General features: G+C 42.5%; 1 protein-coding gene across 1 annotated transcript in view; it reads left to right on the top strand.

Moving 5' to 3' along the window:
* The window catches only part of itpk1b (inositol-tetrakisphosphate 1-kinase b), a 29,509-nt gene extending 12,459 nt beyond the window's left edge, over nt 1–17,050 (top strand). The window contains exons 4-11 of the mRNA XM_041061088.1: nt 698–823; nt 5,162–5,279; nt 11,145–11,243; nt 11,391–11,431; nt 11,732–11,897; nt 13,198–13,265; nt 13,355–13,517; nt 14,146–17,050. Of these exons, the coding sequence (XP_040917022.1) occupies nt 698–823; nt 5,162–5,279; nt 11,145–11,243; nt 11,391–11,431; nt 11,732–11,897; nt 13,198–13,265; nt 13,355–13,517; nt 14,146–14,465 (1,101 nt within the window). The 3' untranslated portion in view covers nt 14,466–17,050. The remainder of the gene's footprint in view (nt 1–697; nt 824–5,161; nt 5,280–11,144; nt 11,244–11,390; nt 11,432–11,731; nt 11,898–13,197; nt 13,266–13,354; nt 13,518–14,145) is intronic.
* Nucleotides 17,051–17,185: the final 135 nt, after the last annotated feature.

The following is a 17,185-nucleotide window of genomic DNA, read 5'->3' as shown; positions in this document are numbered from 1 at the left end:
TTCCCTTTTTGCATTTTTTTAGCGTGCAAATAAGGTGGGAGTGGTGCGAGTAAACAGTAGGTAAAACAGGAACATTTCACCTGAAGGTCACATGTAAAAAAAAATGGAAATTATATGGATTTGTTAACCAGCTGCAGGCAGCAGGGCTTTTGGGGGCAGTTATGGAAACAAGGTCAGACTTGAAGCCTGAGTAAACTGAGAGGATTTTTTTTTTTTTTGGATAGGGTTTATGAAAGTAGTATGAAAACCTGTCATGCTGCTTGTGAGAACATGCTGATTAAGATTTTGTGTGAAGTACAGTATACTGCTGGTTTTACTGTTCTCCCCATCTTCTCCTCTATCAGAGTCTAAAGAGACAATCATGACAGTTGAAGCTCTGACATAGTGATTTATTTAATTGTTAATAAAATGGCATTGACCAAGAATCAGGCTTATATTGAGTGCTTGCACTTTTGTATTGCAATGATGAATCACTGCCGTTTTTTTTCGAAGCAGTAAGTCACAAAAGGCAGTTCTTTGCAGTCAGAGACCACTCCGTATCAAATCATTACCTCTCAGCAGGCCTGGGGAGAAAAAGCTTTTCAGTGATGACTGCTGAAGTATGCCATTTCTAAATGTGGTAAATGAATGCCTGAGTGTATGACGGCCCTGTTTGCACATTAATCCTTGACCCACGGTTGTTCTCTTTTCTCCGTAGCTGGACCTCAGCCAGCCTCTGGAGGAGCAGGGTCCCCTGGATGTCATCATCCACAAACTGACTGACCTCATCCTGGAGGCTGACCAGAATGATTCACAGGCCGTGCTGCTCGTTCAGAGAGTACAGGTGTGCATCTTTGTTTTCCATCTTATCCCCTGACAGTTCAGAATTTGATGAAGAGTCTAGGAATGTGGCACTTGTAGAAAAGCCTGGGGTTTGTGCTCATAACTTTGGAAATGTATGAAACATATCTTTATTCACTTCCAGTACATTTCTAATCACGAAAAAAATGGTTAGACTTGCTCCATTCCTTGTCATTTTTAATGGTTTTATGTGGAAGTTGATTCTTGACCTTTTGAACAGTAATGTTCGACCTCATGTAAATGACTCATTGATCATATGGCCCAGCCACTGTCAGCGTGAATGATATGGAGTATTGAGTAAGCTCTCCATACACAGTTTAGAAACTCTGGATGGTATGGTTTATTACACACTAGTATTACAACATAGTTCAACTGCTATGGGCAATAAACATTTATGGATGTGTTTTCTATGTACAGTTATAAATGTCCCAGTTCAAGGAATCAGATGTGTTCGAGGGGTCAGACAGATGGGCCAATGATCCATGACTCAGTTACAGGAACATTAAGGACATTAGCAGCTATATTTGAGCTTGTGACTCATAAAACCTGAGATATGTCACTGAAAGTTCTTAAAAAGTTTTTTTTTTTCTCATTCTTCCTGAAGTGAGAAACATCTCACATGGACAGCAGGTCACAGCTCCAAATGTGGCACTGTGAACACACTTCAGAAAATTGGTGTGTTTATGTGTCTGTCTGTGTGTTTATTAATCTGTCAGTGCTATAGATGGTGCGAAAATTAATTTTATTCCACCAGCTCCCACTCCGTTTCTCTCTCTGCCTCTCTCTCTCTCTCTGTATGAGTCAGAGGAGCTGTAATCATGACCAGCATCACACAGTTTTGTCAACATGTTCCTGACTGCTCAATTAGGGAGGACAAACAGGATGTCAGTGTGGAGCAATCACTGAAACAGCAGAACTTGGTCAATATTAACACACGGCTGCATTTGCACACTTTTATGGTAGACAGGGCCATTTTGAAACAAATGCACACACCTTGTTTTTTTGGTGAAGCACTGTGACAAAAAAACTAGATAAGAGCACTGGGTAAAGTGCACCTTCTGAATGCAGCAGCAGTAGTGATTGTGTACAATTATAACAGTGAAGATTTTTCCACTGTTCTTCAGAATTATATACAAATAGAAATATGAGTTTTTTCCACTATAGTTGGTACAAAAGACAACACACTTTTCCACTTACCTCCATGTTATTCAGTCATTTTTGAGAAAGCAGAGGATACGTGCCAGTTGTCACTGGTTTAACTTGGTGTCCATCCACAAGCAGCATCATAACTTTATTTGTCCGGTGTTGTATAATAACAGAAAAAAAGTATCCTGTTCTTTTCCAGCAGCAAGTTTTCTCTCACGCACATTAGAGGTGAACTTTGACGAATACACCCACAGCCTCACCTAACACAAGCACACACGAGAGACTCACAAAGACAAAGAAGTGCTGACACAATTATTTGTTCAGAGAAAGTCAGTTATCAAGTAAAAATGACAAACATTTGCCATTTCCAGCTTCTCAAATGGAACCATTTGTTGCTTTTTATGCTTGTAAATGTTTTATTTACAACAATTTGTAAAAATAAGCTGTTTGAAGAAGTCATCACCTTCTTTCTAATTTTCATTTTTGTCTTTATTATTAATAATAATCAATAATAATTTATTATTAATAATAAAATTAATTAATATGTCACAGCCCCAATTCAAAGGCACTGTGGTTTAGGACAGTGGTAACTTTTTTGGAAGACCCTTTACCTAATTGTTCCAGGTCCTTCTTAATAATAGAGCTCATTTTGTTGATCTCTGAGCTGATCTCTTATTCTCCCAGTTTTCTGAAACAAATCCAGTTCACAGTGATCATTACAGAGTAGCATAGAATTCCTTCTTTCCCACTCTCCTCTTTCAGCCCTCTGTACGAGATCCCCAGGCTCCCAGTGTGTCCTGGTCCAAACCAAAGGTCTCCTCCCAGTCAGCTTGTGTACATTACATCTCTAAAGGATGGCACTCTGTAAGCATTAATACCAAGTGTCCAAACTGCCTCTGCTGGCTTTTCTCTGAGCAAAGGAACAGAAGTTTGACATGGTTGTCATTCACCTAGCTACTTGCTAAAGCCTGTGACCATAGATGCAGGTTGACTCAAACATTAGCTGCTAAATCAAAAGCTCCGTTTTGTGGCTCAGTCCTGTCTGTACCTCCTCAGTTCTGACTATTTACCTGAACACAGCTGTCATCTGTGATTACATTGCCATTGGAAATATAAGCGTTGGCGCATTTCTAATAACACCTAGCTGTGATCATAAATAAACTTTTGTGTGGCGGAGGGAATAAGCCTTCCTCTCTAAAATAGTTCTATATTTAAAACAAAATGTCAAACTGGGATGCGCTCTGGTGATTCAGTGGCCTGAGGTGTGAGCCGAGCGCACAAGAGACCTGAGACAAATATCATTTACACAATTTTTCCCCAGGGCTCCATGATTATGGATGTGATAATCCTTTTTTTTTTTAGTAGATCATTAGTAAGAATCTGTGTAGAAGACTGAGATTTAAGGAACTAAATTAATGTGCTGACCTTTATATCTTTTGTTGACATCTTTGATATCAGCTACCTGAAAGTTTTTACCAACTGTTATTACTATTTGGAAGGTAAAATTGCAATTGTAAACAGTTATTAACAGTCATAAACACTTGTGCAAGCAATTTTTTTGCTTACCTTGCTGCCAAATAGATTGTTACAAACATAAATTAGGTCTGGTGGGATTCTGTGTGATCGACAGCTTAGAAGATTCAAGCTGATGTGGTAAATCACGCCCATCTGGTTGTGGTTTGTGTAAGTGCTAAAAATTATTTTCCCCCTCAGGTTTGATGCCTTTGGCGGCACAGGCATGGCTCCCAACCAGTGGCACAGATTAGATCCTCTACTGGCCATATTTTCTGAGAAACCGCTTTTCCCTGTGGAAGCAGATCTGCCCTGAAAAATGAGCAGAAAATGTGCAGCCCTGACGCCCACTCTCTTACACCCACACTGACATACGTCTGGCTCTTCCTCGCTCTTAACACCTGCTCGCCAGTGATCATCTCTGTCTCACTTCTCCCTTCTGTCTGTGTTTAACTGCACTTCTTCTGAGATGCAGAAATCAGCGAGTGACAGTCCTATTATCAGAGTATTCCTCTTAACTCCTGGAAGATTAATTTGGATTTATTTTTTGGCAGCAGCATGTCTGACTTATATAACCACTCCACTGGCTTTGATCAGCGTTGCCCGATAGATCCTAGAAAATCCTACACATGGGTCCTCCATGTCAGCACAAAAGCATTTGTTTACATGTGTGCATCAGTACTCGTGTGTATAGTAAGAGGCAGTTCACAAATGGGCGTTTTTTCCACTGTACGTGTGTTTGATGTCTGACACTCCGCGCGTGTTTAATTTCATGTGAATGTGTATGACAGCGGAGCTGTGGTGTTTTTAAAGAGCCGTGATGTGAGCAGGCAGGCTGTTTGTGTAATGTGCAGGCCAGCCAGCTCCACCTGACAGCGTCTGTGAGTCAGTAAAAATTGCTCGGAAGGAACGGTTGGCAGAGAAATCCACAGAGCAGAGATGGAAATGTGGAGAGCTGCACAGAGGAGGTGGTGTAGGGACAGAGTCAGAGGAGAGGAGGGGAGTGCAGTTATGTAAAATAGCAAACCTCAGGCTGACCCAGCAGCCGGCCATGCAGAGATGTAGTGATGTAACCTACACAGACGCACACACACACACAGAGTCGGGCATGTTGGCCTTTCAACTCAGTGTTTGTATTTGTAATTTGCTCACTTCATTTTGTTTGTTTAACATTTCTAATCAGTAGGTATATGTTTTTGTGTGTGTCATGTGTCATGGCAGATGATTTCACATGGTGTGTAGCCTCAGTCTGTGGTTTGCCTTTTTACACAATTAGGAACACACTACAGTTTGTTGTGCTAACACACACACACAGGGGTGCAACTTACTATTTCCATTATTGATTTATCTGTCAGTTGTTTTTTTTTTGATGAGTTGATTCATTCTTTAGTCTAAAAAAATCTTCAGATATTGTGTTAATGTATTATAGCTTTACTTGACTTTACCAGGCTCTCAGTACCCAATTTCGTTTTTATTCTCATGTAAATGTGGAATCGAAATGACAATAAACCTTTTTTCATTTTTCCATGACAGCACAACAGAATTTTGTCTTATATTCTGTTGTTTATTTCTCTGTTTGTTTTTTCTATGTGAACATTGTGAAAATGTACAGAAAATAAGTAAAGAAAAACGTTTTTAAGACGTTTGTGTCTCTGTGTTTCAGGACTATATTGATGCCCACCCTGAGACCATCGTGCTGGACCCCCTTCCAGCTATCCGAACTCTGCTGGACCGCTGCAAGTCCTACCAGCTCATACACAGGATAGAGAGGTGTATGCAAGGTAAGACACTGAGGTCGAGGACCGGTATTTATAATAGAGAAATTCCAGACCTAATCACGATGAATACTGGATTTGCTCAAATGTGTGTGTGTTTTTTTGTTTTTTTGTGTTTTTGTACATAATTTCTCTCCAGAGGACATGCTGCATTGTTTGCCGGCAGTACATTACCTTGAAAATAAGCAGTTGTAATAAGTCTGTTTAGAGTAGTTCTTATGTCACAAGCGGAAACATACAAATTTATTTTGCTGTGTCAGTGTGATCAAGCTCTTACTCTGTGAATAGAATCACTACACAGTGTGTCACGGGTTCAAATCAAGTAAACACCATTAGTGTCTCTGTCTACCTTACTTAACATGTCTAATATTATTAAGAGTTGTGCTAAGTGGAGGATCTCTGCCTTTCCTCTTCACTTCCAGAGGCGACACATGGATAACATATGACAGTGCTTTCGACCCTCGCTTGAGTTATGTTACTCCATGCTTCCCAGCAAATGTTTAATTCTTGCCGGCAGAGCCGATATCATAATTCCTCTCCTCCCTTTCACGCGACATAAGGACCTCTCCATTTCCCCCCTGTCTGAACCCGGCATGAACTGTGCCTTTCTCACTGATGGATTAGAACTTGCCTTCAAGTCACTCCAGCAACACGCTCCCCTGTCGCAAAGCCCATAAGGTAATCAACGGGCAACATCTTTCTGGCCAAGGGCTGAAAAAAATGCAGTGACGACAGGAGCACATTCCCTACCCACGCACTGTAAACACACCTGTGACTCATCCACATTTCCTTTACCCCCATACATGGCAGGGTACGTAAACCTTTTAAGTACTACTTCACTGAGTCTCCATGACTCCGCGAGGGGTCCGCAGCGGATCAGAGGCGTTTCAGCATGTCGGCAGTGTCAGTGGTTTCTTAAAATAGAAACACAAGAAGACGTCTTTTTATCCAAACAGACATGATGGCTGTTACGTAACTAACAGTATAAGCTGCATCACTCTGTCTCGCTATGTGTGTTTGGATTGAAGACGACGATGGCTTACTAGCTGCATTTATTGGAAGCCCCCCCCCCCCTCTCCCCACCCACTCTTCCTCCATTAATGCAAGTGGTTCTCTCTGCTCACACTTAGACCTGCATACCAAACCTCCTTGACAATTGTAGTCAGTTTAGACACAAGCGTAGAGTGTAAGCCATTATAATCCTAGACCATACCACCATGATTATGGCAAAAAAAACAGCATGTGACCAAGGATGAATGTACTTCCTTCTGTCAGTAAAAAAAGAAAAAGTGACTGAGAACTGGGTTAAGGTTAGAGTAAAATAGAGGTGAGAAAATAATGTGAGAGTGTGGAAAGTCTACCTTGGTTTCTTAGGCACAGGCACTTCCTCCTCCTTATCAGCAGAGACCATGGAGTCCTGGAGCAGCTGCCAAGGCAACCCAGGACTAAAAGGCCATGGAGAGCCTGCCATGCTTCACAGCCTGCATGACTCAGAATAGGACTCAATAGGAGGAAGCACTTGAGGTGTGCTGGTGCTTTCTCTGGAAAAGCGAACATTATTTTATTACTTGAGTGGTCTCTCAGTGTTAACTGGCCTCAGTCACAGTACATTTAGCTGTTCTGCTCTGAATTGTTTAAAATGATATAAACTCAAGTACAAGAATTAGCTCATCTTAATGTTATGTTTAATAGAAAATAGCCAGACAAGAGCCACACGAGCACTAATGGATCAGTGTCACTGATTCATAGTTCTGCTTGTTGGAGCTCTGGCGCTGCTCTGTTGTCCAGCTTGGTTTTGTGTTTCCTATGTGAGCCAGAGCAAGGTAACTGTTTATGTTACTCAGTGGAATCCACTGGTTCCTGTGTATACATGAGTTTTGATATCTTGGACTGTTTTTATAGACAGAAACCGTTGTCAAGTCAACTCTTCTATAAAACGAAAGACTCACTCAACGTCTTAAGCTTCATCCAGCTTAAGATAAAAGAATTCTCCTGAATACGGGCACGTTCCTTGGGATCAGACGGAAACCTTCCTGCACTATTTGTGTATTAAGTAGACTCGCTGAGGTCGCTGTGCTAGCATTAATCCAGACCTCTGTAAGGACCAGCACAGCAAGTGTCCCATTTATGAAAGTGATCAATATTTAATTATAGTTGCAGCATGAGAAAGACAAACACTGCGTGACACTTTAAGACCCAAACACTCATCCAAGTCCAGTGAGCCAATGAGCAGACAGGATTCCTGCCCGTCAGCTATGACTGTACTTTGTCACATCATTAGATGATGGATGTCTCATCAAAGGAGTGTGGGATTTACCTTTCGTGAGAAAGCAATCCAATTTTTCATCTCAGAATAAGCGACCCGTAATTGTAATTGGAGCGTAAGCCTCTTAGAGCGCGATATTGAGAATTGCATTACTCTCAGGGCATAGCCGTGTTTGGAGTTCAATTTAAAATATTGAAAATCCTGCTGCTTTGCCTCGGAGGGATGCAGGGAGAGCAGTGAGAGAGGATGCTGGGGTTTCTAGGAAACGAGCTCTAAATAGCAACAGGAGAGTTCAGCCTTCCACGTAAACAGCACCGCACTTTATGAAGCTTAATGTAACTTGGCTTTCTGTTATTCCCTGCACCTAATGCCTCAAACCAGAGGGAATACATGATCTGGTTCTTAGGTGTTATAACAGGTCTGCTGAGGAATTTCTTCTTTGTTCATTCTCAGGCACACCAGTCATTGCCTGTAAGATCGGAGTTTATTTATTTGCATGTGTGAATACAGTGGAACAGCACGGACAGATGAGAAAATGCAGAGGATGACCCGATGAGATAAAAGAAGAAGAGAAACAATAAAAGCAGTGGAACTGGATAATGACATTTAAAAAGCATCCCATCGAGGAGTCCCGTAAACATCATCCTCGGCTCCACTGGGTCTGCTGCGAGCACGCAGTGTTTAGACAGAGCCAGAGATTGATCCTCCCCACCCTCCCCTCCACCCCCTTATCCCTAAATTGTCAACCAAAGCCAAGCATGCACGCTATTACAAACTTGGCCACACGCTCTTATCCACCATTCTTGGTCTCTTTATTATAAATCCCTAACTTGGAACTTGAAATGTTTTCCATTTGACAAGGTTTAGGTCTTTCGATGGTTTTTGTTTGACAAAATTTAGCACCATCAGTCTTTGGGAACTCAGTGATGTAATGGGAATATTTTTTCGCTGCCAGACTGTTTTCTGAAAGACATTAGGCTGCTATTTCTGTCCTGTTAAAATAACATCAGTATGACGAGCGTGGTTGTAGCAGAGATGACTGATAGTTAACCCTCCAGGCTTCCCGCTCCCAAAACTGACTGGTTACAGAGCCAACACTGGAATAGGCCCAGCTGTACAGGGAAAGGTCATAGAGCACAGACCCAGTGTCTGTCTGTGAGGGAGAATAGGAGTATCCTTTGCTCAGCTGTCACGTAACTTCAACGAAACCGAAAAATTTTAACCATGCTAGGTCTGTTTTGGTTTGCTTCAGTGATGCGGATTCATTCTTTTTAGCGTGTTCCTATTAGGAAATTAGTTTTGTACTTAGTGGTCAGAGCACATGTTCAGCTGCAGTGGAGCAATCCAGGAGCTTGAGGCAATTTAATGTTTTTTTTCAAGGACACATCACAAGGTGGATACTTAAAGGATTATTCCAGGTTGTTATGTGTAAGGCCTTATTTTCATAGCTGTGAGCATAATTTCTATCAGTCGTGATAACATTGTACTCTCCAAAGTCACTGCTGAGATATGGAAACACGGCACCTCTGTGACAGCAGAGTCAGACAGGTTATAAACCAGCCAGCAGCTGAGTCAGATTATCCAAACCTCTTTATTTAGAGGTAAAACAGAAAGCAACTGAAGTGTCAGTAAAAATGCCTCACTTGACAGAAAAACTGTTGAACCTGGATGTTCTATAAACTGTATGTACAGTTTGATAAGATAAGAGCCAGCACTGTGTGTACATAGTATTGACATATACATAATGAAATAAAATGAAAAAGAGAAAATATATATAGATAAAGTAAAACATAGTGAGGTCCAAATCTCAGCAGTTAGGTGAGAACAGTGTAGGGCTGCGACAATGTTACAACATGCCAGTTAATTGTCTGTTTATCTGTTAATTATTTTGTCCATAAAACTCTGTACTATTACAGTAACAGAGGACTCTGGATGGTGGACAACTGTATGTGCTGCCTTATCTCCTCACACAGCTGCAGCCTGTTTTTGCTGATTTTCTTGGAACCTGGTTTACAACTTGATGCCACTGAAGTAGTTTCTGTGATAACGTTCAAGCTTTTAAAAATCTCTGTTGGTCTCGTGCGTTTTTTTTTTTCCCTCCAAAAGTTATTGTGTGTATCTGCACTGTCTGTCTGCTGTGGGAGTTGCTGAAGTCTGTGGGGCCCCGTGTACATCCAGAGTTCAACACTCAGCACTGGAGTTAATGTAGGCAAATGAGATTCTCCTGACCTCAGCACTAGCGGGAGCGGAGAGCGCTGCCACCGCTGAGGCCCACAGCACACAAAGACCGGCGTGTTTCTATTGTGTTTTTGTCATTAGCAATTTGCCAGCTCTTGGTTTGGCCCCCTCACTGACTTCCTGTGGTGATATCTCCAACCAGCTGGCTTATCACCCCCGTGTACCTATTGTAGAGGGGAAATTACAGAAGGCAGAACATTAATATATATGCGTCCTGAGTCCTGATATGGTGAAGTATGGCGGGGCTGCAGGATGTTTGTTATTTTCAGTCTTATCGGAACTGACCGCCCTGCGGCTACAGGATGTGATGTAAAAACCTGATGTCATCAAACATGATGTAAACAAATATTATATGGAGACATGGTGGAGGCAGGTGAGAAAGAGGCTAGATGTTTGTCCCGGTTTCAGTTATATTCAGTTAGCTCTGTGAAACTGCTGTTGGGCAACTAGTGTCCTCTCAGTCACGCCTGTCACTCAGTCAGGTGATGTATCTGACTCTGTAAGGTCCTCTGCTGGTTTGACTTGTCTGTAGTTCCTCATGAGATTTTGTGTCTTCCTGTATTTCAGCATTTTTGTTTTGTGTGTGTGTGTGTGTGTGTGTGTGTGTGTGTGTGTGTGTGTGTGTGTGTGTGTGTGTGTGTGTGTGTGTGTGTGTGTGTGTGTGTGTGTGTGTGTGTGTGTGTGTGTGTGTGTGTATGTGTGTGTATATGTGTGTGTGTTTGTGTGTGTCTTGTTTGGGAGGAGCAGAAGGGCCTGGCAGCTTTCTGCTTTATTTATTTGAACAGGAGTCATTTGGCCCTCTGGGCATCAGATGGCCTCTGCTGTGTTTGTTGCCTAAACTTATCACAAGGATGGAATATAAATATAACGTATGGGCCCAATTAAGTTAAATAAGGTGCGTCTGCGTGTGTTAGTGGCTCATCTGCTCTTCATGTCAAACAGGTCTAAAGTATTTTTGCTCAGACTATGATAGGACGCCTAAGACGGCTATGCAAGATAACAGAAACTGTAGCTTCAAGCGCTGCTTTTCTGAGAGCTGAAAAAAAAAAAGCCTGTTCATGTTGCTTTAGGCATTTTGAACAGGTGAGACAGTGTGTATTAACGTGAACTCACTATCTACCAGAGCTGTTTAACAGAGAGCAGCAAAGACTGACAGTGAACTACAAATGGAATAAATGCTGAAAAACCAGCAGTGATCGTTAAACCAAATCAGAGATTCAGTTTTGTATACTAGACAAACAAATAATTGCAGCCCTAGAGTAATGTTTCCTACGAGGCCACACTTTAATAACTTCTTTGAGGTCTTTTCTCTCTGTCTCTTAACTCAACAATCTCCTCCTTTGTTCTTTTACTTCTCTTTTTATTAGATGAGAGGATTTGCTCTCCTCCATTCATGGTCCTGAACACTGAGTGCAGCCCAGATGTGCTGGAGCAGATCAGGAGGCAAGGACTCACATTCCCCTTCAGTATGTATCTGCCTCTGCCTCAATCATGTTATAGATCTTGAGGAGTGCCTACAGATGGTTTCGGACTCATGCTTTACAGGATGTCATCAAGTTAGGTCACCTTGTTAACTCTCTGTTTGCTTTTCCTCGCCTTTATTTCTTCCTCAGTTTGCAAAACACGGGTGGCTCACGGCACCAACTCCCACGAGGTAAGAGGCCACAGGGCTCAGAGGTCACTCACACCCTCCACAGTTTGCTTAGTGTAAGCAGTAACACCCCTGTCCTGCCCGGGGTTTGTCATTTAACTCGAGTTCAAACAACAAAATCAGATAAAGTCTTGTACCTCATCTATCTCTTGTGTCAGCTGAAATCAATACCCCCTTCAGGCTCGCCAAATAGTCCTCATTCTTCCACACTCACTGCATTGAATTGAAGTTATGGTTTAACTACACTTGTGGCTCAATTTTTTATTTTTTCTTTCCATTTGCTTTGTGTCTTCGTGTCCACAGATGGCCATTATCTTCAGCGAAGAGGACCTGAAGGACGTGAAGCCTCCGTGCGTGATCCAGAGCTTCATCAACCACAACGCAGTGCTCTACAAGGTGTTTGTGGTGGGAGACTCCTACACTGTGGTGGAGAGACCCTCACTGAAGAACTTCCCTGCTGGACCAGCAGGTGAGGAGACAGGGAGACAAGCAGGCGGGGGAAAGAGACAGGCGCGGAAGTCCAAGGGCTGCTAACAGCCACACTGGCCAGACTGCACAAGTTGCTCGGCTTCTCCAAATTACCCAATAAAAGATCTCATAAAATGGCTTTATAGTCCCTGTGATTGGACCTATTCACCCTTTTAAGGGGCGCAGCAGAGTGTGGTTGAGTTTTGCCCTGTTGGTACATGCTGTTGAAAATAAACAAGAGGAGCGGCGTTTTTTTTTTTTTCTCCATAAACATGTCAGGAGCTTCACCCGCGATGTGACTTTGAATACAGGGTTGTCCCCTGCCCGATACAAATGACTCCAGCATTTGCATGTGATACAGTAGAGGCCCTCATGCAAAGCAGCCTCAATCACCAGTGTAGTAGTCTGCTTTGTGTAACAGTGCGAGAGAGAACAGTTGCTTTCAGCCTGGAATGCTGAGCGGCACGGCAGAAAAGCATCGGCCCCTGTCAAACACACAAAGCTAAAAAAAGAAAAAAAAAACACAGCGTTACATTTCACAGCGTTCAGATCATTGTGCTCTGCACCCCGAAGCTCTACATTCTAACTTGTATCCACAAAGAGGGGGAAAAGTGTGGATGAACGAGGGGAGGTATGACGACAGAGAGAGGTAGGGTTTAGTGTTTGGAAAGAACTTAAAAATAAAGGTGTGAGAGAGGTTCTGTCCCATCCAGCCTTTCTTCTCCTGCTGCAGTCAGAGTTAAATTGACGTTTTGTTCATCCAGCCGGGGAATGAAAGGCCCCCGTCTGCCTAACACTTCATTACCACGACCCTCTACGAGCCGAGGGGGCATATTTATTTGGACAGTGATGGAATTTACTTGTTCCCTCCACTCCCCCACCCGTCCCCCTTTCTTCCCTCTCACACTCTCTAATGTTAATCATTACAATGATAACAAAGAAAAAAAAGAGGGCAATAAATCCTGTCACATTTATGACTGCCTCAGAGAAAAACCCTCGCCTGAGGCAAACAGGTTATATGTTGTTATAGATACAGTTATGGATGAAAGGTGTAAAGGTTCAGAGACTTCACACTAGGGTGGTTTAGTTTTAGGTTTCTGTTTCTTTACGGCAGGTGCTGAAATCACTAAATAAAGACATTAATTTAGGCCTGGCTGCTCTGAGCAACCTGTTGAGCTTTGCTGCCACCTAGTGCCTCAGACAGGAACTATAAACAGATGACTGTTGGGAGATGGTGTGAATGCAACATAGCTGTAAAAACCTGCTTAACTTTTTTTATTTTTGCTCTGTCTCCTTTTCAGACAGGAAAGCCATTTTCTTCAACAGCCACAATGTCTCCAAGCCAGAGTCGTCCTCAGACTTGACCTCGGTACGTCCAAAAAATGTCAGCGGCTGTAATCCCACGAGATTTTTAGAACGAGTTTGTTTGCTGATTTTTTTTTTCCGTCTTTATCTCAGAGAGAGAACGTAGAGGGAGTGTCTCAGCCACCCAGTGATGATGTCATCAGAGAGCTGTCCAGGTCCTTGCGGGAGGCGCTGGGCGTGTCCCTGTTTGGCATCGACGTCATCATCAACAACCAAACAGGCCAACATGCCGTCATTGACATCAATGCATTCCCTGGTAGGTGAAGCATCTCTTCCACAGGGGTGGTTTGTATTTGACTTGAAGTCATTTTGTTCGTATTAACTGAACACTAGGTGGAATAAATGTTTCAGTTCTGACAGAGACGTCTGTCCACGGTGACTCCTTTGTCAGGTGTCACTCTTCGTGGAAACGAGTCGCATGAAAAGAGTCACACAGATGTTGTTTTTTTTTTTTTATGCAACCAGTTGTTTTAAAGTAAATGCCTCAGTAATCCCAAACCGTTTCCTCTCTCTGCTCAAAACATGCACCAGGTCTCAGTCGCTGTGTTAACACAGAGAGCAGTCGTCTGCCAATATCCCCATTTTCTATTAATATTAACCCCAAAAACTTTTGCCATTGTACGACATGAAGACCTGGAATACTGGACCCATAATAATTTAACCGGAGGTCCAGGGTTGATAACTGGACATAAACTCTGATATTGTTAACATACTGTGTGGTGGAGGGGAGACATCCTCGCTCATTAATCAGGCTGTGTTTCATAACTCGTAAACAGGATATGAAGTTCTATAAGCAACCCATGTGAACTGTTAGTGGAATACTCTTCATCCAGTATGCTGTGTAGTCAGTAGCAGAGCTCTTGTCTAAATATAAATGTTTCCAGGTTATGAGGGCGTCCCCGAGTTTTTCAATGACCTCCTGAACCACATCAGCAGCGTGCTTCAGAGCCACAACCCCGACTTTGCCCCCGGCACCGAGCAGCCCAAAGGCCTGCCGGTGAGCACCACGGTACCTAACGCCGTCCCGCCGGCCCCAGGCTGCTGCAGCATGCTGGGCAAAGATGCCAGCGGCAGCCCCTGGATCGTAGAGAGCGACGGAGGCCTGAAGGGCCCACGTCAGAGACTGGGCTGCAACTCGGCCATGTCCCCCAACTTCCAGCAGCACTGTGTCTCCACGATAGCCACCAAGGCTTCCTCCCAGTGACTGATTCCCAGCCCCCGCCCCCCTGACTCCGTTTGATCCCTGAACAAAAAAAAAAAACGGATGACAATGGTGACAATAATAATGAATAATAATCATAATAATTATGATGTTAATGATGATAATATATCTAATCAAAAAACAAACCTTTTCCTATATAGTTATTGAAAATGATGGTGATTGGGTGTAAGCTTTTTTCTCTCTGCCTTTTTGTATTTTTCGTTTTGTCTAATGAGACTTAACAGTACTGTAATGTGAACTTTTGGGAACTTTTTTGCCTAATAGCTGATTTTATTTTTCTCTCTCGTGTGAGTTGTCTGTAATGAAAGGGTCCAGATGAGGTAGCTAACGGGAACGGCCGAATCAGGACTGGAGAAAGATGTGCCACTAAATGTGCAATGTTTGATCCCTTGAATCTCACACACACACACGCACACATACATACACAGGTACGCTTACATTGCGACGGACCGTGCCAGTGATGTGTGTTTTTATTCTGGTCAATACCACTGACTCCTCGGCACAAAGTGAGGGAGGGCGGTGGGGAGAAGAGGTGACTGGGCATTTGAACACTACCCCACAGATCCTGGGCTGCTATGTTACTGTGGCCAACCGACGGCAGAGGACACACTGAGTCCGAACATGAATGAACGTGAGGTAGTTTTGGGTTAGATTATACAAACGGGTAAGCCGTTTACCTTTCAGTGAGTGCCATCAAATTCACTTTAAGTGTAGGGAGGACGCCTTCAGAAAACACAAGATTTTCCAAAGGTTTAAAAAGACGAAAAGTGAATCTCCATTAACGCGTGACCAAGTTTTTGTTGTCGTTCTTTTTTTTTTTTTTTTCCCTTTTTAAATGATTGTTGTTGCACCAATGTTTATAGGTCTTTGAGTGTTTTACTGTACGTCAGATCCCGGATGTTGTTGGGTGTTCAACAAACAAACCACACTTGTTTTGAGTCCCAGTTGTGAGTCGCCCCAGTTGCAGGAAGACAAGGATCACATTCCTCTTTGTGTTTTGTGGACGTTTTCAGAGAATTCCATGATTTCTTCCGAATTCCAGTGGGATCTTGTGAGATTTCTCACATCACTTCATGGTTTTGCAGTCTCCTTAAGCAGACTCTCCACATGTCTTCAGTGCTATGTTTTTTTTTTTATCTGTAATGTGAGCAAACTACTCACCTGAGGCTTACTTGACCTATCAGAACGGACTTGGGGCTGCTGTCACTTTTCATTGAATTGTTAATTGGAAAAGTAATTATTCCACTAAAAGTAAGTTAAAATGTGTGTTTGAATTCTCACCTAAATTGGGTGTTATCTTTTTTGCTACCATCTTTGAAATAATTGAGGCATTTGTTCAGCTTTGTTGTCTCGATTTGATTACACTCTAACAGCACTTCTTACAAAATGCAGTTTAATGAATCTCTCAGTCCAGTTGGTTTGTTTGCTTCGAGCTTAATACTCCGACCCGTCGTCTGTTCCAGCTGCTGTATTTTGTGTCACGTTAAAAATCATTTGGAGGGGAAGTGGTGGGAGGAGGTCCAGCTCTTGTTCCCAGTGTTCACTGTGAGATTTTTTTTTTTTTTTTTTTTAACTTCAATTTTGTTAATATCGTTTGTCCTTACATCTACTAAGAGCAACTTTATTTTATTGAGATTTTATGGGGAAAAAATGTTTTATATAAATGAAATGAAAGCACGTGATGTTTTTGAACAAACAGTGATCATTTACTAGAAGAATAGTAAAATGCTGGATCTGGTTGTCAAAGGGACAGAGGAGCTCGTGGTTGATGCTGTTGTCTCCCTCTAGCATCTAGTGGGAGCGAGCACCAACCTGCAGCGCATACAGATTATTGCATTCCCCCCGAGCCTGCTTCTTCTTCTTCTTCTTCTCTTGTCCCAGAGAGCTCCTCCAAGCTGTTTTATTTCTTTCCCATCAGCGTCCGAGAGAACCGACCGTCTTCTCGCTTTGTCTTCGGAAATAATCGCGTCACTACAGCCATCTCACCAGCATCTCTCTGGGACAAAAAGAACACCAGTGGCATTCTGGAAATAGATTTTTCACTAGACACACCATATTGTGAGATAACACAGTTAGTGTCCCGGTTTAATTCCCCACAATTTGAGTGTAGACTGAAGCAACAGTGACTTCAAAATGTTAAGGCATTGCAACAGGTTCAGGGGAAACTTTGACATCCTTTTCCCTTGATCTAAGCGTTTCCTCACCTACAAATAGGGGCAGAGTTGAGGGCGGGTTCCTGTTTAGGTTGGAAAGGCGGATATCTGTGTACATCACTATACTGTGTCCTATCTTGTAATCCTAATTGTGCTTCTAAATGGGAAATAAATGGTTAAATCCTATCCTTGATCATTTCCACAACCAAGACAGTGTCATCCTACTCCCAGCTTCCACCTGAATGTTTACTTCTTGGGTGTCTTGTACAGTACGTGTATATATGCCTAGGCTTACATCCGTACAGTATGTTGTTTTGTATCAGTTCTGTAATTGAGAGGAATCCACAATTTTGTGACATTTTTTTAATTAAAATGGCCAAAACCAACAGGGGAAAATAAACATATGAAACCTCATCTGACTATTTTATTCAGCTGTTTTCTTAGTCGATAAATTATAACTAAATGGTCTTTGTTCTTATTTCTTTGAAATATTCTTCACATATAATATGTGGTTTTGGGTGTTAATTCTGTTTCCATAGTCCATGAAGT

This window comes from Toxotes jaculatrix, chromosome 17 (genome assembly GCF_017976425.1).
Source record: "Toxotes jaculatrix isolate fToxJac2 chromosome 17, fToxJac2.pri, whole genome shotgun sequence".
NCBI lineage: Eukaryota > Metazoa > Chordata > Actinopteri > Toxotidae > Toxotes > Toxotes jaculatrix.
This window is presented reverse-complemented; position numbering and strand designations above follow the sequence as displayed.